The sequence below is a fragment of the Nycticebus coucang genome, chromosome 10 (genome assembly GCF_027406575.1).
Source record: "Nycticebus coucang isolate mNycCou1 chromosome 10, mNycCou1.pri, whole genome shotgun sequence".
NCBI lineage: Eukaryota > Metazoa > Chordata > Mammalia > Primates > Lorisidae > Nycticebus > Nycticebus coucang.
Genome location: NC_069789.1, coordinates 28,283,014 through 28,306,160, shown reverse-complemented (window position 1 = coordinate 28,306,160; position 23,147 = coordinate 28,283,014). Strand labels below are relative to the sequence as shown.

Below are 23,147 nucleotides of genomic sequence, written 5' to 3'. Positions count from 1 at the left end.
TTAGATCTCTAAGTGTTCTCCATACATCTTTCCAAAAGGAATGTATTAATTTGCAATCCCACCAGCAGTGCAAAAGTGTTCCCTTTTCTCCACATCCACGCCAATATCTGTGGTCTTGGGATTTTGTGATATAGGCTAGTCTCATTGGAGTTAGATGATATCTCAAAGTAGTTTTGATTTGCATTTCTCTGATGATTAAAGATGATGAGCATTTTTTTCATATGTCTGAAGGACGCATGCCTGTCTTCTTCAGAGAAGTTTCTCTTCAAGTCCCTTGCCCAGCCTGCGATGGGATCCCTTGTTCTTTTCTTGCTAATGCGTTTGAGTTCTCTGTGGATTCTGGTTATTAAACCTTTGTCAGAGACATAACCTGCAAATATCTTCTCCCATTCTGAGGGCTGCCTGCCTGCTTTACTTACTGTGTTCTTGGCTGTGCAGAAGCTTTTTAGTTTGATCAAGTCCCAATAGTGTATTTTTGAAGCAGCTTCAATTGCCCGGGGGGTCCTTCTCATAAAAAACTCACCGAATCCAATTTCTTCAAGGGTTTTCCCTGCACTCTCTTCTAGTATTTTTATAGTTTCATGTCTTAGGTTTAAATCTTTAATCCAGTGAGAGTCTATCGTGGTTAATGGTGAGAGGTGTGGGTCCAGTTTCAGTCTTCTACAGGTTGCCAGCCAGTTCACCTAGCACCATTTGTTAAATAGAGAATCTTTTCCCCATTGAATGTTTTTAATTGGCTTGTCAAAGATTAAATAACGGTAAGTAGCTGGATTCATCTCTTGGTTCTCTATTCTGTTGTAGACATTGACTTCTCTGTTTTTGTGCAAGTACCATGCTGTTTTGATCACTATCGATTTGTAGTATAGACCTACCATTCAATCCTGTAATTCCTCTACTGGGCATATACCCAGAAGACCAAAAATCAAATAGTAATGAAGATATTTATACCAGAATGTTTATTTCAGCCCTATTTATAATTGCTATATCGTGGAATAAGCCCAAATGCCCATCGATCCACGAATGGATTAATAAATTGTGGTATATGTACACCATGGAATATTATGCAGCCTTAAAGAAAGATGGAGACCTTACCTCTTTCATGTTTACATGGATGGAGCTGGAACATATTCTTCTTAGTAAAGAGTCTCAGGAATGGAAGAAAAAGTACCCAATGTACTCACCCTTATTATGAAACTAATTTAGGACCTTGACATGAAAGCTATAACCCAGTTACAACCTAAGAATAGGGGGAAGGGGGAAAGAGAGGGGAGGGAGGGGGGAGGTAGGAGGAGGGAGAGGGGGATTGGTGGGACTACACGTGTGGTGCATCTTACTAGTGTATATGTGAATCTTAGTAAATGTGGAATGTAAAGGTCTTAGCAAAATAACTAAGAAAATGCCAGGAAGGCTATGATAACTAGTGTGATGGAAATGTGTCAAACGGTCTATGAACCAAGTGTATGGTGCCCCATGATCATACTAATGTACACAGCTATGATTTAAAAAAAAAAAAAAAGAAAGAAATAGATCAATACTTGGAAACATGCCACCCTCCTAGACTTAGCCAGAAAGAAGTGGAAATGTTGAACAAGCCTATACCAAGTTCTGAAATAGCATCAACTATAAGAAATCTCCCATAAAGAAAAGGCAAGGACCAGATGGCTTCACATCAGAATTCTACCGAACCTTTAAAGAGGAACTAGTACCTATATTACTTAATCTTTTCCAAAACATAGAAAAAGAAGGAATACTTCCCAACTCATTCTATGAAGCAAATATCACCCTGATACCCAAACCAGGTAAAGACCCAACAAGAAAAGAAAATTATAGACCAATATCTCTAATGAATATTGATGCAAAAATATTCAATAAGATCCTAGCAAACAGAATCCAACAACACATCAAACAAATTACACACCACAACTAGATGGGTTGCATCCCAGGGTCCCAAGGATGGTTCAATATACATAAATCCATAAATATAATACATCACATAAACAAATTAAAAAGCAAAGACCATATGATTCTCTCAATTAATGCAGGAAAAGCTTTTGACAATATCCATCAGAATGCTTAAGATAATAGGTATAGATGGAACATTTCTGAAACTGATAGAGGCATCTACAGCAAACCCATAGCCAATATCATAGTGAGTGGAGTAAAATTGAAATAATTTCCACTCAGATCAGGAACCAGGAAAGGATGCCCACTGTCTCCACTGCTTTTTAACATTGTAATGGAAGTCTTAGCCACTGCAATCAGGCAAGAAAAGGCAGCCAAGGGGATCCAAACAGTAGCAGAGGAGACCAAACTGTCACTCTTCGCAGGTGATATGATTATATATCTGGAAAACCCCAGGGAATCAACTACAAAATTCCTAGAAGTGATCAAGGAATATAGTAACGTCTCAGGATACAAAATTAACACTCATAAATCTGTAGCCTTTATATACACAAACAATAGTCAAAGGGAAAATACAATCAAGGATTCTATTCCCTTTACAATAGTGCCAAAGAAGATAAAATATCTGGGAGTGTATATAACTAAGGATGCGAAAGATCTCTATAAAGAGAACTATGAAACTCTGAGAAAAGAAATAACTGAAGATGTTAACAAATGGAAAAATATACCATGCTCATGGCTGGGAAGAATCAACACTGTTAAAATGTCTATACTACCTAAAGCAATTTACAGATTTAATGCGATCCCTATTAAAGCACCTGTCTCATATTTTAAAGACCTGGAAAAATTAGTACTTCATTTTATATGGAAACAGAAAAAACCTCGAATAGCCAAGACATTACTTAGAAATAAAAATAAATCAGGAGGAATCACGCTTCCAGAGTTCAGACTATATTATAAATCGATAGTGGTACTGGCACAAAAATCGATGGTACTGGCACCAAAATCAAGAGGTAGATGTATGGAACAGAATTGAAGACCAAGAGGTGAACCCAGACCTTATCATTATTTGATTTTTTATAAGCCTATTAAAAATATAAATTGGGGGAAAGATTCCCTATTCAATAAATGGTGTTGGACGAATTGGCTGGCAACTTGTAGAAGACTGAAACTGGACCCGCACCTTTCTTCTCTAACAAAAATTGACTCTCACTGGTTAACAGACTTAAACTTAAGACATGAAACTATAAATATTCTTAGAGAGAGTGCAGGAGAAATGCTTGATAAAATTGGCCTGGGAGAATACTTCTTGAGGAAGACACCCTGGGCAGTTGAAGCAACATCAAAAATACATTACTGGGATCTGATCAAATTAAAAAGCTTCTGCACTGCCAAGAACACACTAAGTAAAGCAAATAGACATCCCTCAGAATGGGAGAGGATTTTTGCAAGTTATACTACCGACAAAGGTCTAATAACCAGAATCCACAGAGAACTCAAACTTATTACTAAGCAAAAACAAGTGATCCCATTTAATTGTGGGCAAGAGACATGAACAGAAGCTTCTCTGAAGAAGACAGGCTCATGGCCTACAGACACATGAAAAAATGCTCATCATCTTCAATCATCATCATGCAAACCAAAACCTCTCTGAGATACCATCTAACTCCAGTAAGAGTAGCCCACATCATAAAATCCCAAAACAACAGATGTTGGCATGGATGTGGAGAAAAGGGAACACTTCTGCACTGCTGGTGGGAATGCAAGCTAGTATGTTCCTTTTGGAAGGAAGTTTGGAGAACTCTCAGGGATCTAAATGTAGATCTGCCATTTGATCCTGCAATTCCTCTTCTAGGTGTATATCCAAAGGAAAAAAAAATCATTTGGCAATAAAGATATTTGCACCAGATTGTTCATTGCAGCTCAATTCATAATAGTCAAGTCATGGAAGAAGCCCAAGGGCCCATCGACCCATGAATGGATTAATAAATTGTGGTATATGTATACCATGGAATACTATGCAGCAGTAAAAAAATGGATACTTTACCTCTTTTGTGTTAACATGGACGGAACTGGAAAATATTCTTCTTAGAAAAGTATCTCAGAAATGGAAAAAAATATCAAATGTACTCAGTACTGCTTTGAAACCAATTTATAATAACTCACACTTGCATATGAAAAATGAAACACAATTTTAGCCTAAGATGAAGGAAGGAAGAGGAGGGAGAGGGCTGAGGAGGGGGTGAGAGAGACAGTAGGGGATAGTAGGGAGACCACAACTATGGAGCACGTTGCAAGTACAAGTTGGATCTATCATGTGTAGAGCACAAATGTCCTAATGTTATAATTGGGTAAATGAGGTGAAAGCTATATTGATTAGTATGATGTAAACATTCCAATTTGTACAAATAATCAACACACTGAAATTGGCATAAATGTATTTATGATCTACATGCAAAAGACTTGATAAAAAAAGAAAAATAATGTGCAAAAAGAACAAATCTGGAGGCATCGTATTATCTAACTTCAAATTGTACTACAAGGCTGCAGTAACAAAAACAGCATGGTTCTGGTAGAAATGTAGGCACACAGACCAATGAAACAAAATAGAAAACATAGAAACAAAACAATATAGCTACAACCATTTGAATTTTGACAAAGCAGACAAAAACATATTCTGGGGAAGGTATAGCTCATTGAATAAACGGTATTGGGAAAAATCACACAGCCAGATGCAGAATGAAACTGGATCTCTGTTTCTCCTCATGTACAAAAATTAACTCAAGATGGATTAAAGACTTATATGTAAGACTTGAAACCAAGTAAAATTCTAAAAGTAAACATACGGAAAACTCTTTTAGGCAACAGCTTAGGCAAAGAATTTATGATTAGACTTCAAAAGCTAATATAGCAACAACAAAAATAAAAGAAAATGGGACATAATGATACTAGTTTCTGCACAGCAAAGCAAATAATGAACAAAGTAAACAGACGATCTACAGAATGGGAGAAAATATTCACCAAATTATGAATCCAGCAAAGACCAATATCCTGAATCTACAAAGAATGGAAACAAATCAGCAAGAAAAATAAAAAACAAACAACCCCATTAAAAAGTGGACAAAAGATAGGAACAGAAATTTTTTGAAAGAAGATAGAAAAATTGCCAAAAAACATATGAAAAAATGTTTAATATCAGAAATTATCAGGGATATGAAAAAAGTTAGGGAAGAATTGATGGTACTACATAAAATCACAACTATAAAAGTAACACCTAGAACAAAAAAAATGGACTATTGGCCTTCCAAATTATCAGAAAGAACACACAAATAAATCAAAGCAAACACAAACTGGATAATAAAAAACAATCATAACATAAAATAAATGACAACAGTAACCTAAAAAAGTTATAATCAATATATGCAAATGGAATAGTTTAATGATAAAAAGAAAAATATTATTTTATAATAATATTAAGTAAATGTTAAAATGTTCTAAAAATAACAGAAACTATCAGAGACAATATTCTGTAATCACAATGTAATAAAATTAAAACTTAGTAATGTCATCAGCAATGTGAAGATTCTATTACCTAAGAATTAAAAAAAAAACAAACAAAAAAACAACTTGCAAATAATTTTTGCATCAAAGAGCAAACAAGCCAGGCATGGTGGCTCACATCTCTAATCCCAGCATTGGGGGAGGCTGAGGCAGGAGTAGTGCTTGAGGCCAGGAGTTGGAGACCAGTCTGAGCAACATTTTGAGACCTCCTATCTACAAAAATTACCAAACTTAGCTGGGTATAGTAGCATACACCTGTAGCCCAGCTACTTGGGAGCTTGAGGCAGGAAGATTGCTTTAGGCCAGTCTGAGCTTGCAGTGAGCTGTGATTATGCCTCTGTACTTTAGCCTGGGTAATAGAGACTCTGTCTCAAAAAAAAAAAAAAAAAATCCCAAAACAAACCACAAACAAAGAAAGAAACAAACAAAAAACAGAAAGGTAAAAAACCCAAAGAGCAAACAAACAGAAATTGCGGAACATCTATGAAATAGATTCTAAAAAAATGCTGATGAAGAAGAACTAGTTTTAAGGATAGTAAAACTTGTTACAAAGCTAGTGTAACTAAAATTGTGTCATTTTGCTATCCACAGAGGGGCAGAATAAAGAATGCAGAAATAGACTCAAATACACATAGCTCTTTTTCATTTTATATTAGTGGGAAAGAGAAGAATTATTCAATTGTGTCAGAATAATTTTCCATATGGGAGAAAATTAGGAAAGTAAATTACACACATGTGAAAGAAACGTTTGAAGAGTTTATTGTATGGTGGTTATTAAGCAACCATCAATACATTAGAATAATCTTATGTTAAGGCAAGTCTTTCCAGGTGTGACTGAAGAATAGAAGCTAACAAAGAATATACTGATAAGCTTAAGTTCTTGAAATAGAGAAAATATGTGTAGTGCATAGGACAAGTGATTAATTACCTTTTAATATAGAAAACATTCCCATACCAATATAAAATATAGCAACACTCAATACAATTTTTACTTTCTTGATATTAGATTATTATATTTCTAAATCAAAAGGAATGTGTATATAGTTAAAAATCTCAATATATATTCCCCAAGTTATCTTCAGACATGTATAAATTTCTACTTCACCATCTAGCAAATGAGAAATACTATTTTCCTTTATTTAGCTTTGCTAATCTGGATTTAAATGTCATCTTTTAGTAGTATATTTTAGCTAACAATGTTTACCAGTTATCTCTACTTAATACTAATGAAGTATAACTTGCTAAATTATTTTTTGCTGTTCATATTTATCCCTTGGTAAATCTTTTATCACTTACCTTATTCAATTTCCCACTGAAGCTTTTTAAAATCCCATTAATTTATAAAGTATATTGCTGGTGCTGGAATCATTAGACTAGTAGACTTAATTCATGTTGTGTTCCTTTAAAAGCAAATACTTTTAACTTCATTCTGTTGTTTACCTGCTACTTTAAAACTCAATGGCTTGCTTTTTGTTTTTTAAATAAATTATTTTTCTCTTTCCATAACTGTTTACAATATTTTTAAAATTCACTTTACACTAATAAAAATTTACCTTTACCAATCTTTGGATAAGCAATTAAATAATTAAACAATCCACAGTAAGTCAAATAAAAATACTCATTCAATACTAAACTTACATTAGATAAATCTGAGATTCTTGTCCTTATTCTATAATCAATTTCTTTCCTTGAATGACTTGAAGTGTTAAAATATACATAACTTCGAATCATTGCTGTTAATAATCCATCAGTCCATTCCATAGTGTTAGGATCCAGTTGTCCATACAGTTCACCAAGAGTGATACACTTTGGATTTAAAACACAAATATCTACATTTCCTCTTCTTCCTAAAATCTGGGAAAAGTCCAGTGTGGTTTAAAAGACAATAATTATGGTACAATTATTTCATTTTTTGCATTGCTATTACCAAAGGGTTTTAGAAGAAATCTTTCCTGGCAAAGACAGACTCCCTAAGAAGGTTGCAATTTTCAAGAGGCAGTAAAATTAACTTATCAAAATTATCTGTAATCTTTTAATTAAATTCTGAGAACTGCTAACAGTACCTTCAACCCCCTAAATGGGAAAAAATCCCAGTGTGCCTAATTCAGGAACATAAATTTATGGCCACTCTATATAAGAACTGGGGTGCAGTATGTTTGGAGGTAGGGGCGAGCATAGAGGTTAGAGACAGCAAGATATACTTTAATTTTTAGGTCAGAATTGGTACTCAAGAAGACCAAATTTCCAACATTCTAACTAACCTGAGTGTTGCTTGAAGTGGAAAAATTACAGATGTAAATACCTACATTAAGCAAGAAAGATCTCAAATCAAAAATCAAACTTTACATCTTAAGGAAACAAAAAGAGCAAACTAAACCTCAAGTCATCAAAAAGAAGGATATAATTATCAGAGTGTAGATAAACAAAATATCAAATAAAAAGTAGGGAATAATCAATAATTCCAACACTGGCTTTTTGAAAGATTAACAAAATCAACAAACTTTAGCTAGATTGTCTAAGAAAAAAAAAGAGAAGACACAGATAAATATCACCAATGAAAGTGTGGACATTATTTACCTTATGGAAATTAAAAGAATTATAAGACAACATTATGAACAATTTTGCACCAGCAATTATATAATCTAGATATAATGAAAAAATTCCTGGAAGCAAATTACTGAAACTGACTCAAGAAGAAATAGAAAAATCTCAACAGACAAATGACAAAGACTTTGACTCAGTATCAAAAACTCCAACAAAGAAAATTCCAAGTCAGATGGTAGATGAATTCTACCAAACATCTAAAGAAAAATTAAGACCCATCCTATCTGAACTTTTGGGAATAGAAAAATAGGGAACACCTCCTAAAACAGGTAATACTGCCTAACACAAAGCCAGTGTTCTACAAGGCCAGCATTACCATGATACCAAACTGAAAGATATCACAAGAAACAATATCCTTTGTGCATAGAGATGCAAAGATCCTCCCTAAAGTGCTAATAAAGTGAATTCAATAGCATATTTAAAGGATTCTACACCAAGACAAAGTAAGACTCATCCCTAAGAAAATCAATCAATGTAATATACAATATACAATAATAAAACAAAGGAAAGATACCACACGATCACATCAAGAGTTGCAGAAACAGCATTTAACAAAATTTTATACCCTATCATAACAAAAACACTCACAAAATTAGGAATAGAAGGGAACACTTCTTTAACATAATAAACAGTATTTATGTAAAACCCACAGTCAATATCATATCAATGGTGAATGATTGAAAGCTTACCCCTAAAATCACAAATAAGACAAAGATTCCTTTTCTCACCACTGTTATTAAATCTTGTAAGGGAAATAAATCCAGGCAATTAAGCAAGGAAAGAAATAAAAAGCAGTTGAATTGGGAAGAAAGAAGTAAAATTATATCTAAATACCAAAGAATTCACAAAACCACCTTTAGAAGTAATCAAAAAACTCTGCAAATTTGCAAAGTACAAGATCAACACACAAAAATCAGTTGTTTCTATACAACAGAATTTAAAAAACAATACCATTTACAACAGCATCCTAAGAATAAAATGTCTATGAATAACTTTAATGAGAAGGGAAAGATTTATGTACTAAAACTGAAATATTGCTGAAAGAAATTGAAACTTAAAAAATGAAAAGATACCTGCATTCATTGACTGGAAAACTTAATGCTGTTAATATGATAATGTTCACCAAAGTGATCTATAGATTTAATCCAAACTCTACCAAAATTTTAATGATCTTTTCTGCAGAAATGGAAGAGCCATTCCTCAAATTCAAATGGCATTGCAAAGGGCCTCAAAAAGCAAAAATAATATGCAAAAAGTAAAACAATTTGGAGAACTCATACTTTCTAATTTCAAAACTTACTATAACTTACTATAGAAATATCTGCTTTGGGGATAAAATCTGATAACTCCAGTGGATGCCTGAAACTGCTGATAGTACCAAGCCTTGTGTATACTATGTATTTCCTATAATAATGATAATATAATAAATAATAAGGATATGATATAATAATAAAAATTATATGAATGTGGTCTCTCTTTCTCAAAGTGTCTTATTGTGATGATGTAAGACAATAAAATCCCTATGTGATGAAATGAAATTAGGTGAATGATGTAAGCTTTGTGAAGTAGTGTTTAAAACTTAATAATAAGCTGTGGTATATGTACACCATGGAATACTATTCACCCATTAAAAAGAATGGAGACTTTACATCCTTTGTATTTACCTGGATGGAAGTGGAACACATTATTCTTAGTAAAGCATCACAAGAATGGAGAAGCATGAATCCTATGTACTCAATTTTGATATGAGGACAATTAAGGAGACGGTGGGGGTGGGGGAAGAGGAGAGCAGAGAGAAAGAAGGAGGGAGGGGTATGGAAAGGAAGAGCAGAGAGAGGCAAGGAGGGAGGAGGGTGGCACCTTGGTGTGTACCACAACTTTTGGGGGCAAGGCACTAGTATAAGAGGGACTTTACCTAACAAATGCAATCAGTGTAACCTGGGGTTTCTTGTTCCCTCAATGAATCTCCAACAATAAAAAAAAATAAAATAAAAAATTATTTATTTCTGGAATTTTCCATTTAATATTTTCAGACCATGGCCACAGGAAACTGAAACTGCATAATGTGAAACCAAACATAATTGGGGACTAGTGTACAAAGGTATATGGTAATCGAAACACATATATGCTGGCCTAAAGATAGACATAGAGAGCAATGGAATAGAACGACGAGTCCAGAAATAAACCTACACAAAGACCATTCAATGGGCGAAAAGAATAGTGTCTAACAATTGGTGCGGGGAGAACTGGATATCCACATGCAAAAAAATGAAGTTGGTTTCCACTTTACTCCATATAAGTTAACTTAAAATGAATAACTTAAATATAAGAGCTAAAACTATGAGAAGAAAACCTAGGAGGCAAGTCAGCATTACCTTAGATTTGACACCAACAGATAAGCAATAAAACAAAAGAAAAAACTGAATTTTATAAAAACTAACAACTTGATTCGGGAGCAAGATGGCAGCCGAGTAACAGCTTGCTTGCATCTGGGCACCGTGAGTCTGGGGAGATAGAACTCCAGGCATCTCTGACTGGTGGGATCTGCCTATCAACACCCCTGCACGGATACAGGGAGTCAGCGAGAGACTTCTGGACCCCAAGAGGAGGACTAAAACAGTGGAAAACCGTCAAGTGGTTGCGTGTGTTTAATCGGTCTAAACCCGCCCGCAACTGTAAGTTCAGTAGCAGCGAGACTGCAAACCAGAAAGGCCTTACCTGTGAACTGTTTTGGTGTCTTTGGACTTGGCACTCAGTTGAACTGCCTTGGGGAGAGCCTGAGCGGGAGTGCGGAGAACTTTGGCCATTGTCTAGGGCCCCAGTCTGAGCCGCTGAGCTAGACGGAGCTAATGGTGTTTGGCGTTGGGTCACAGGAAGCCATTGTGAGCCATCTGCCCCGGCAAGCTCTGCCCTCAGGGTAGCAGAGCTAGAATTGGGTGGGAGCTGGTAACCCAGTGATCAAGTAGCCTAAGGGCGGGGTCTGAGCTGCCTTGCAGCCCTAACCCTCAGGGGCAGAGTGAGACCAGTTTTGGCACACTTGGTTAGTGGATAGCTACTTCAGCAGTGATTCCAGTGACAAGCACTTTCCTGGGAAAGCTTCTGCTCAGCAAGTGAACAAGTTCAAAGTGCCTTTTAAGTGGGCTGAAGAGAGATTTAGGGTGTCTACCTGCTGGGATTTGAGAAATCAGCACCCTCCAGTCATATCAGAACTGTGATTAACATCTCATACCCCAAAAGACCACGTGTTGCCCAGACAATATTCAATAACATATACATACTGCTTTGTTTTTGGTTGTGTTTTTTTCTTTCTTTTCTGGTTTGGTTGTTTTTTTTTTTTTTTGTTTATTTTGATGTTGTTGATGTTGTTTTGCTTTATAAGTTCAACCTTTACCATATAGATCCTTTTTCTTTCTCAATTTTTCTAGTTTAATTATAATTTCCCATTGCTGTCTTTTTCAATAATTAGAACTTCATTTTTGCTAGTGTTTCTACTGCTATTATTTGGTTTTTCACCCAATTTTATCCCGTAAAGTTTTCTGTTTGCTTGTTTTGGTTTGATTTATAGCATTTTTATCTTTCCTCTCTACTTGGTGGAGGTGGGGTACTGTGTCTGATCAGGTTAGCAAAGAGCTGCTGACCTCAAGGGAACCACCCAACTGGGCACCCCCAGAAGGTGGGTTTCTTTTGAGGTTGTGTCAAAGTACCCTACTGTACACCTATATTATTCTGTCTCCCTCTTTCTGTACCTCTCTTCTTTTTGTCAATATTCCTTTTACCCACCCGCTCTCCTTTCTCTATTTCTCTTTTTTTTCTTATCACTCGGTCCTCCTTTCTTTCATCCCTTTTTTGCTCTTCAACCTTCTTTCCCCTCTGGTCCTGTAACCCTTAGCCCACAGGCACGAGAACTTAAAGAGCAAGAGGAAGTAAAAGGAAAATTAGGGCAAGGAAACAGATAAAAGAAATCACTCATGAGGAAGAATCAGCAGAAAACTCCAGGCAACATGAAGAACCAGTCCAGAACAACCCCGCCAAGGGACCAAGAGGTAGCTACTGCAGATGATTCCACCAATGAAGAAATGCTAGGAATGACAGAAAGGGAATTTAGAATACACGTTGAAAACAATGAAAGAAATGATGGAAACAATGAAGGAAACTGCTAATAAAGTGGAAAATAATCAAAAGGAAATCCAAAAACAGAATCAAATAAGAGATGAACGATATAAAGAATATAAAAAGGATATAGCAGACCTGAAGGAACTGAAAGAGTCAATTAGGGAACTTAAAGATGCAATGGAAAGTATCAGCAACAGGTTAGACCATGCAGAAGAAAGAATTTCAGAGGTAGAAGACAAAGTTTCTGAGATAACTCAGATAGTAAAAGAGGCAGAAAAGAAGAGAGAGAAAGCAGAACGTTCACTGTCAGAATTATGGGACTTTATGAAGCGTTCCAACATACGAGTTATAGGAATTCCAGAAGGGGAAGAAGAATGCCCCAGAGGAATGGAAGCCATACTAGAGAATATTATAAAAGAAAATTTACCAAATATCACCAAAGATTCTGACACACTGCTTTCAGAGGGCTATCGGACCCCAGGTCACCTCAACCCTAACCGAGCTTCTCCAAGACACATTGTGATGAACCTGTCCAAAGTCAAGACCAAAGAAAAGATTCTGCAAGCTGCCAGGAGTAAGCGCCAGTTGACCTACAGGGGCAAATCCATCAGAGTGACCGCAGACTTCTCTAATGAAACTTTCCAAGCAAGAAGACAATGGTCATCTACCTTTAATCTACTTAAACAGAACAATTTTCAGCCCAGAATTCTGTACCCTGCTGCTAAGCTTCAAAATTGATGGAGAAATCAAATCATTTACGGATATACAAACATTGAGGAAATTCGCCACAACAAGACCAGCTCTACAGGAAATACTTCAACCTGTTCTGCACACTGACCACCACAATGGATCAGCAGCAAAGTAAGAACTCAGAAATTAAAGGACAGAACCTAACCTCCACACTGATGCAAAAGATAAAACTAAGCAATGGACTCTCACCAAATAAGACAAATAGAACATTACAACACTTATCAATTATCTCAATAAATGTTAATGGCTTGAATTCCCCACTGAAGAGACATAGATTGGCTGACTGGATTAAAAACACAAGCCATCTATTTGCTGTCTGCAAGAAACACACCTGGCTTCAAAAGACAAATTAAAGCTCTGAGTCAAGGGTTGGAAGACAATTTTTCAGGCAAATGGAATTCAGAAGAAAAGAAGAGTTGCAATCTTATTTTCAGATACATGTGGATTTAAAGCAACTAAAGTCAAACAAGACAAAGATGGTCACTTTATATTGGTCAAGGGAAAACTACAACAAGAAGACATTTCAATTCTAAATATCTATGCACCCAATTTTAATGCTCCCAGATTCTTGAAACAGACCTTACTCAGTCTGAGCAATATGATATCTGATAATACCATAATAACAGGAAACTTTAACACTCCTCTTACAGAGCTGGACAGATCCTCTAAACAGAAATTGAACAAAGATATAAGAGATTTAAATGAGACCCTAGAACAACTGTGCTTGACAGACGCATATAGAACACTCCACCACAAAGATAAAGAATATACATTCTTCTCATCACCCCATGGAACATTCTCCAAAATTGATCATATCCTGGGACAAAAAACAAATATCAACAGAATCAAAAGAATTCAAATTTTACCTTGTATCTTCTCAGACCATAAGGCACTAAAGGTGGAACTCAACTCTAACAAAAATGCTCGAACCCACCCAAAGACATGGAAATTAAACAATCTTCTGTTGAATAACAGATGGGTGCAGGAAGAAATAAAACAGGAAATCATTAACTTCCTTGAGGATAACAACAATGAAGACACAAGCTACCAAAACCTGTGGGACACTGCAAAAGCAGTTTTGAGAAGAAAATTCATCGCTTTAGATGCCTACATTCGAAAAACAGAAAGAGAGCACATCAACAATCTCACAAGAGGTCTTATGGAATTGGAAAAAAAAGAACAATCTAAGCCTAAACTCAGTAGAAGAAAAGAAATATCCAAAATCAAATCAGAGATCAATGAAATTGAAAACAAAAGAATCATTCAGAAATTAATGAAACAAGGAGTTGGTTTTTTGACAAAATAAATAAAATAGATAAACCATTGGCCAGACTAACGAGGAATAGAAAAGTAAAATCTCTAGTGACCTCAATCAGAAATGATAAAGAGGAAATAACAACTGATCCCACAGAGATGCAAGAGATCATCTCTGAATACTACCAGAAACTCCATGCCCAGAAATTTGACAATGTGAAGGAAATGGATAAATATTTGGAATCACACCCTCTCCCTAGACTCAGCCAGGAAGAAATAGAGCTACTGAACAGACCAATTTCAAGCACCAAGATCAAAGAAACAATAAAAAATCTTCCAACCAAAAAATGCCCTGGTCCAGATGGCTTCACACCAGAATTCTATCAAACCTTCAAGGAAGAGCTTATTCCTGTACCGCAGAAATTATTCCAAAAAATTGAGGAAGAAGGAATCTTCCCCAACACATTCTATGAAGCAAACATCACCCTGATACCAAAACCAGGAAAAGACCCAAACAAAAAGGAGAATTTCAGACCACTCTCATTCATGAATATAGATGCAAAAATCCTCAACAAAATCCTAGCCAATAGATTACAGCTTATCATCAAAAAAGTCATTCATCATGATCAAGTAGGCTTCATCCCAGGGACGCAAGGCTGGTTTAACTTACGCAAGTCCATAAATGTTATCCACCATATTAACAGAGGCAAAAATAAAGACCACATGATCCTCTCAATAGATGCAGAAAAAGCATTTGATAAAATCCAGCATCCTTATCTAATTAGAACATTGAAGAGTATAGGCATAGGTGGCACATTTCTAAAACTGATTGAAGCTATCTATGACAAACCCACAGCTAATATTTTACTGAATGGAGTAAAACTGAAAGCTTTTCCTCTTAGAACTGGAACCAGACAAGGTTGTCCTCTGTCACCTTTACTATTCAACGTAGTGCTGGAAGTTCTAGCCAATACAATTAGGCAAGACAAGGAAATAAAGGGAATCCAAATGGGAGCAGAGGTGGTCAAACTCTCCCTCTTTGCTGATGACATGATCTTGTACTTAGAGAACCCCAAAGACTCAACCACAAGACTCCTAGAAGTCATCAAAAAATACAGTAATGTTTCAGGATATAAAATCAATGTCCACAAGTCAGTAGCCTTTGTATACACCAATAACAGTCAAGATGAGAAGCTAATTAAGGACACAACTCCCTTCACCATAGTTTCAAAGAAAATGAAATACATAGGAATATACCTAACGAAGCAGGTTAAGGACCTCTATAAAGAAAACTATGAAATCCTCAGAAAGAAAATAGCAGAGGATATTAACAAATGGAAGAACATACCATGCTCATGGATGGGAAGAATCAACATTGTTAAAATGTCTATACTTCCCAAAGCAATCTACCTATTGAATGCCATTCCTATCAAAATACCAACATCGTACTTTCAAGATTTGGAAAAAATGATTCTGCGTGTTGTATGGAACCGGAAAAAAACCCGTATAGCTAAGGCAGTTCTCTGTAACAAAAATAAAGCTGGGGGCATCAGCATACCAGATTTTAGTCTGTACTACAAAGCCATAGTGCTCAAGACAGCATGGTACTGGCACAAAAACAGAGACATAGACACTTGGAATAGAATTGAAAACCAAGAAATGAAACTAACATCTTACAACTACCTAATCTTCGATAAACCAAACAAGAACATACCTTGGGTGAAAGACTCCCTATTCAATAAATGGTGTTGGGAGAGCTGGATGTCTACATGTAAAAGACTGAAACTGGACCCACAGCTTTCCCCACTCACAAAAGTTGATTCAAGATGGATAAAGGACTTAAATTTAAGGCATGAAACAATAAAAATCCTCCAAGAAAGCATAGGAAAAACACTGGAAGATATTGGCCTGGGGAAAGACTTCATGAAGAAGACTGCCATAGCAATTGCAACAACAACAAAAATAAACTAATGGGACTTCATTAAACTGAAAAGCTTCTGTACAGCTAAGGAGACAATAATCAAAGCAAAGAGACAACCTACACAATGGGAAAGGATATTTGCATATTTTCAATCAGACAAAAGCTTGATAACTAGGATCTATAGAGAACTCAAATTAAAGCACATGAAAAAAGCCAACTATCCCATATATCAATGGGCAAGAGACATGAATAGAACTTTCTGTAAAGACGACAGACGAATGGCTAACAAACACATGAAAAAATGTTCATCGTCTCTATATATTAGAGAAATGCAAATCAAAACAACCCTGAGATATCATCTAACCCCAGTGAGAATGGCCCACATCACAAAATCTCAAAACTGCAGATGCTGGCGTGGATGTGGAGAGAAGGGAACACTTTTACACTGCTGGTGAGACTGCAAACTAGTACAACCTTTCTGGAAGGAAGTATGGAGAAACCTCAAAGCACTCAAGGTAGACCTCCCATTTGATCCTACAATCCCATTACTGGGCATCTACCCAGAAGGAAAAAAAATCTTTTTCTCATAAGGACACTTGTACTAGACTGTTTATTGCAGCTCAATTTACAATCGCCAAAATGTGGAAACAGCCTAAATGCCCACCAACCCAGGAATGGATTAGCAAGGTGTCGTATATGTATACCATGGAATACTATTCAGCCATTAAAATAAATGGAGACTTTACATCTTTCGTATTAACCTGGATGGAAGTGGAAGACATTATTCTTAGTAAAGCATCACAAGAATGGAGAAGCATGAGTCCTATGTACTCAATTTTGATATGAGGACAATTAATGACAATTAAGGTTGTGGTGGGGGAAAGCAGAAAGAGGGACAGAGGGATGGGGTTGGGGCCTTGGTGTGTGTCACACTTTATGGGGGCAAGACATGATTGCAAGAGGGACTTTATCTAACAATTGCAATCAGTGTAACCTGGCTCATTGTACTCTCAATGAATCCCCAAGAATAAAAAAAAAATCTAACAACTTATGTGTATTAAAGGTTATTACCAAGAAAGGGAAAAGATATCTCATAAAATAGGAGAAAATATTTGCAAATCACGTATCTGCTAAAGCTTTAGTGTCCAGAATCTATAAAGAACTCTTACAATTGATAAAGACAATCTAATTTAAAAATGGACAAAAAGCATGAACAGACATATCTCCAAAGAAGATACACAAATGGCCAATAAGCATCTGAAAAGGTATTCAACCTTCACTAGTCATTAGGAAATGCAAATCAAAACCACAATAATATTCTATTTCATATCCACCAGAATGGAAAAAAATAGGGAAAGTAAGTGTTGATGAGAATGTAGAAAAATAGGAAGGTTCATAAATTGCAAATGGCAATTTAAAACAGTGTAATTGCTGTGAGGAACAGTTTGGTTCTTCACAAAACTGAAAATTAAACACAGGATTACCATACGACCCACCAATTCTACTGCTAGGTATATATCTCAGAGAAATGTCAACATGCCACTGAAAAACTTATACATAGATGTTTAATACATCATATTCTTTATATCTAAAAGGTGGAAACAATCCAAATAACCATCAAGGGATGAACAGATAAATGAATGGATAAACAAATATTCTATACAATTAATATTCAACTATAAAGTTAAATGAAGTACTGACACATGCTATGACATGGATAAACCTCAAAAACATATGCTAAGTTAAAGATGTCAGACACAAGAGACTTCATAATGTATGATTCCTTGTATACAAAACTCTGGATAGGCAAATCCATAGAAACAGAAAGCACATTGCTGGTTGCCAGGGAAAGGGGGAGAGAATGGAAAGTGAATTCTTAATGGGAAGGGGGTGTTCTGTTGAGAGTAATAATTAGAAGGAGGTGATAATTATGCAACATTGTGGATGCACTGAATGTAACTAAATTTTACACTTAAAAAAGATTAATTAGAGGGTGCCTGTAGCTCAGTGGTGAGGTTGTGGCCACATGCACCAGGGCTGGTGGGTTGGAACCCCGCCCAGGTTGGCTAAAACAAACAAACAAATATAAAAAAAATAGCCAGGTGTTGTGGTGGGCGACTGTATTCCCAGCTACTTGGGAGGCTGAGGCAAGAGAACTGCTTGAGCCCAAGAGTTGGAGGTTACCGTGGGCTATGATGCTATGGCACTCTACCAAAGGTGACAAAGTGAGACTCTGTCTCAATAATAAAAAAAAAAAGATTAATTAGATGTTTCATGCATTTTACCTCAATTTTTACCTGGTAGTACATGGGGACGTTATACCCTACCACCCAAGTAATCCTACTCGTGGGTATACAATTTCTAAGGACACATACACACCCAGGGGCATATACTAAAAGCATAAGAGAGGGTTTGGTTTTTATGATGACGAGAAAAGAGAAGTGAAGTTTAGGAAATAAAAACTAAGAAAATGCTACAAAAGCTATGTTAACTAATGTGATGAAAATGTGTCAAACGATCTATGAACCAAGTGTATGGTGCCCCACGATCATACTAATGTAGACAGCTATGGTTTAATAAAAATAAATAAATAAAAAAAATAAATTAAACAGAAGGTCTTTGAGCAGGCCATTGAAAAGAAAGTTATGAACTAAGGAGGATCGATAAAGCAATTCCATTATCCAAGGTCCTACCATCATCCCTAAATATGATTATTGTAATTATATACTTTTAAAACAAAAATTTAAAACTATTAAACATGAAAGAATCAATAAATAAATTATAGTATAGTCAAATATACCGAATACAGTCATTGGAATAATACTTGTGAGAAGTCTTTACTAACTTGGGTTGATTCTTAGCATAAAAGTGAAGATGCCAAGATTAGAAAAATTGAGCTTACTTATATAACATACTACTTCAATTATTTTGGAAGTGGAAGACATTATTCTTAGTAAAGCATCACAAGAATGGAGAAGCATGAATCCTATGCACTCAATTTTGATATGAGGACAATTAATGACAATTAAGGTTATGGGGGGGAGGAAAAGCAGAAAGAGGGATGGAGGGAGGGGGGTGGGGCCTTGGTGTGTGTCACACTTTATGGGGGCAAGACATGATTGCAAGAGGGACTTTACCTAACAAGTGCAATCAGTGTAACCTGGCTTATTGTACCCTCAATGAATCCCCAACAATAAAAAAAAAAAATTTAATTAAATAAAAAAAATATATATATAGTGTAGGAAAAAATAATCAAAGGAAATGTAACAAAATGCTTTTAATCATTTTTTCTAGGTGATTGTTGCTTTTTATTGCTTATTTTCCAAACTTCTCACAATTGTATGTAACTACTTTTGTACTTAAAAAACTTTTTAATAAAGAAAATTACTGCCCATAGTCTTGTGGTGAGGATTAAAGGGGGAAATTCAAGTAAAAGTGTTTTATTATAGCACGTAGCACTTTATTATAGCGTTTAACATTATAATATAGCACTTTATTATAGCATTTAACATTCTATAAATATTTGTTATTATTTAGTTACTATTATTGCTATAGTAACTCACTTCTTATTAATTATAATGATTAAGAACTAATGGAGATCTGTTGAGGAGAGTTTAGAGGAAAGGGATAAAAGATTATGAACCATTACATGCATGATTTTAAAGTAGGATATTTAATATTAACTGAAAAAAATCCATGAAACTGAGAATCTGATTTTCTAAAACTTTTGGAATTACCAACAATGAGTTTTTAAATAAAGTAACTGAAGTACATACTATTTACTAGAGTCCAATTTCATAGTGAATAAAATATTTTATGTCTAGGAAAGGGCTAATCTAGAAATTCAAGGACAATTTAACAGTGGTAGCGGATCTCTTAATATCAACATAAAAGATAAAATATATGCTAAAAATAACTTAATAAACTCTAGCTGTTGAAAAGCCAAAGTATAATGGGAATAGAAAAAGTATGATAAAATATATTACTCACTAGAGACAAAGTGCAAATATCACATTAAATGCAGAAATATTAAATACATTCCAGATGAAGTAAAGAACAAATATTCTAGTTCACATTGTCATAATGTCACAATCCTCTAACATTAACATAGAAGATTAATCAAGTCATTAAGAATATGTTATAAAAAATTGGAAAAATCACAAAATTATTTTTAGTCAAAGATCATTCTATTGATACCTAAAAATAAATTAGAAGTTAGAAGTCCATTTAGTCTAAGATGCCTAAATAAAAATAATATATAATTCAATAATTTTATTTTATTGAGCAGTTACCAGTTTGAGAACGAGATGAAAGAATCTTACTCACTGTAATGATTGCTAAGTACACAATCCCTGGCAATAAATTTAATAAGTAATAAAAATACCTATGTGAAGAAAACATAAAATGTTAACTAAAGTATAAAATAAGATATGAACAAGTGGGCAAACATTTTATTTAGTAGAATGTTACCTTTGAAGTAGAGTACCCTTCTTCCTCTGATAAGACGTCTACAGCTGGTAATAGTACTAATGCTTTTTCTAAAATTCTTCTGACCGTTGTTTTACCTCCACCTGTTGGGCCTACTAACATCACACCAACACAAGCCTAAAATAAAATTTGGAGGTTATTCATTCAGAAAATAATTTTAAAAGTCTGTTTACAAATACATCTCTGCCTATATCCATTGACTCTTCCTTCAAATTATTGTTCATTTCATTATAAACTGGCTTTTGCTTGAAGTCTCATTTTAAAATTCAATTTTTCAATTCTTTATATTTAAGTAGCTTTCCCTGGGTTTGGGCTCTGTAATGTAGTTTATGAGGATTTTTCTCCTTTTCTAACTTTTCTCTTTTTATCTAAGCTCTGACTCTCATTTCCATGTGATTCTTCCCTAATTTTACCTTATCCCTTTTTCTCTTCTACATAACCCCTATCCAATCTTATTACTTTGACCTTTAACTATGGCCTGGATTCTAATGACTCCCTAATATACACGTTTTCCCCAGTCTTTTGTTTTAAGTGTGAGAGTGAAATTTCAACTAGTCTACCAAAAATTTCCATCTGAATGTCTCATATGATTCTCAAACTCAACAAAATCTAATCTATACCTTTTTTCCTCCCTTATAGCTTTTCTTATTTCCCTAATCTAGTTAAATAAAACAGCTATGTACTAATTGTCCAATGCATAATGTTTGCCTTTTTTTCATCTCATCTCTTGCAAAACTTTGTTTGTTTTCGTCATCTCTCCATTCCAACCACAGTGGCCTTACATTGGTTTTGTGGACTCAATGTTTGTGCCTCCCTTGAAATGCATATGTTGAAGTCCTAACCCGCAATTGATGACATTTGGAGGTGGTGACTTTGAAAGTTAATCAGGTTTGGATGAGTTGAGGGTGGGTCCCCTATGATGGATTAGTTTTCTTATAAGAAGAGGAAGAGAAACCAAAATTCTCTCCCTCTCCCTCTCTCCTTTCTCTTTTTCTCTGCTATGGGAGGACCCAGAAAGAAGGTTGCTGTCTGCCATCCAGGAAGAGGGGTATCACCAGAATAAAATCTGTCAATAAAATCTTGATCTCGGACTTCCTTGTTTTTAGAATTGTGAGAAATGTCTGTTGTTTAAGCCACCCAGTCTATATTTTTTTATAGCAGCCTAAGATTCCTGTGCCCTCACCATCTCTCCCAGACTGTTTTAAAAGCATTAAATAAATTATTTTTTATTATGTATCATATAAATATATTAAAATTCAAATATGGATAAAGCTAAAATATCTTTTCACTTACTTCACTATCTCTGTACCATGGAGGTACTGATATGACAGACCCAGACTCTACACATCTGGCAAAATGAGAATGGAAATTGCATATTCAAAAATGAAGCTATCTTGCCCCTAGTGGGTTATAAAAAGTGGCAGCCAATGCTCAGGGATAAATTCTATTCCCTGCTTAACCTTCTGAAACGAGGCTGCTGGTTAAATGGAGCTCTTTGATTCACAGATTCCAATAATCTGTGAATTCAGATTAATGAATCTTGTATACTGATGGTTCAGCTAAACTGAAACCTAACATCTCTCATTGTTCAGCTTCAGCTATGAAGAACCAAAATCAGACTGGTTTACTCTATTTAGTAGACAAAACTCTGACTCTATGGCTTTGCCAATGCCCAAGCTATTTTGTCTGCCACTTGAAAAACTATAAACTAGGTGACTAACGGTACACTCCCTTTGGGGCTGTCAAATCTGGAAATAATTGATGGCTGCTAACCAAATTATCTGAGTTACTCATGGGCCCATGGTGAGGATCCATTATGTAATGAGACTGTTGTGCAGAAAAAAGGTATTAATTGATCATGCGCTGCCTAGATTGCTAATATTGCTGTATTTGATACAACATTATACCAGACATTAAAATGTTCAACATTATAGACTGGTACATACTAAAGGACTATGTGTTTCTGATGTAGAAGCTACTACTGAATGCTAGATTTATGACTCCTGCCAAAAGTTGATGCACTTGTTTCACAGTGGGGGAAGTCATATCCAACAGGGCATGACCTCACAACCTCCTGGCAGATTGACTATGTCAGATGTTTGATCACCTCTCTTAGGACTATTGGTGATGCCTTATTGATGTTGATACGATTTCAGCTGACCAGTCCAATCAACTAACTCCAGCCATGCCATTGTCTCTTGAGACTAATTTGTATCATGTTTGAATTTCTAATTTCTAAATTTCTAAAATGATTTGCAGTTTGATGATGGTATACCTTTTATTGTAAAAGTCACTCAACAATTAGCAGATGATCAAGGTATCTGATGGACCTTTCACACTCCCTATGATCCAAAGGCATTTAATATTTAGTGCTGGAACAGCTGCCTCAAAAACTGACCTAAAAAAACTTCTGATGCTGTCTCTTTCATGTTCTTTGCCCACATGCCTTACCAAGGAATTTTATTCACTGAATGTGGTTATCCCCAGAAAGGGATCATTTCCTTTCATCTGCTTTGTGTGTGATTATCAGTACGAAAGAGATGAGGGATTATAG

At 35.4% G+C, this 23,147-nt stretch overlaps 1 protein-coding gene across 1 annotated transcript in view; it reads right to left on the bottom strand.

The window, feature by feature from the left end:
- Positions 1-23,147, bottom strand: part of DNAH14 (dynein axonemal heavy chain 14) — an 862,921-nt gene that overhangs the window by 522,926 nt on the left and 316,848 nt on the right. Inside the window, 2 exon segments of the mRNA XM_053607548.1 lie at positions 7,102-7,317; positions 20,576-20,710. Coding sequence (XP_053463523.1) covers positions 7,102-7,317; positions 20,576-20,710 — 351 coding nt within the window.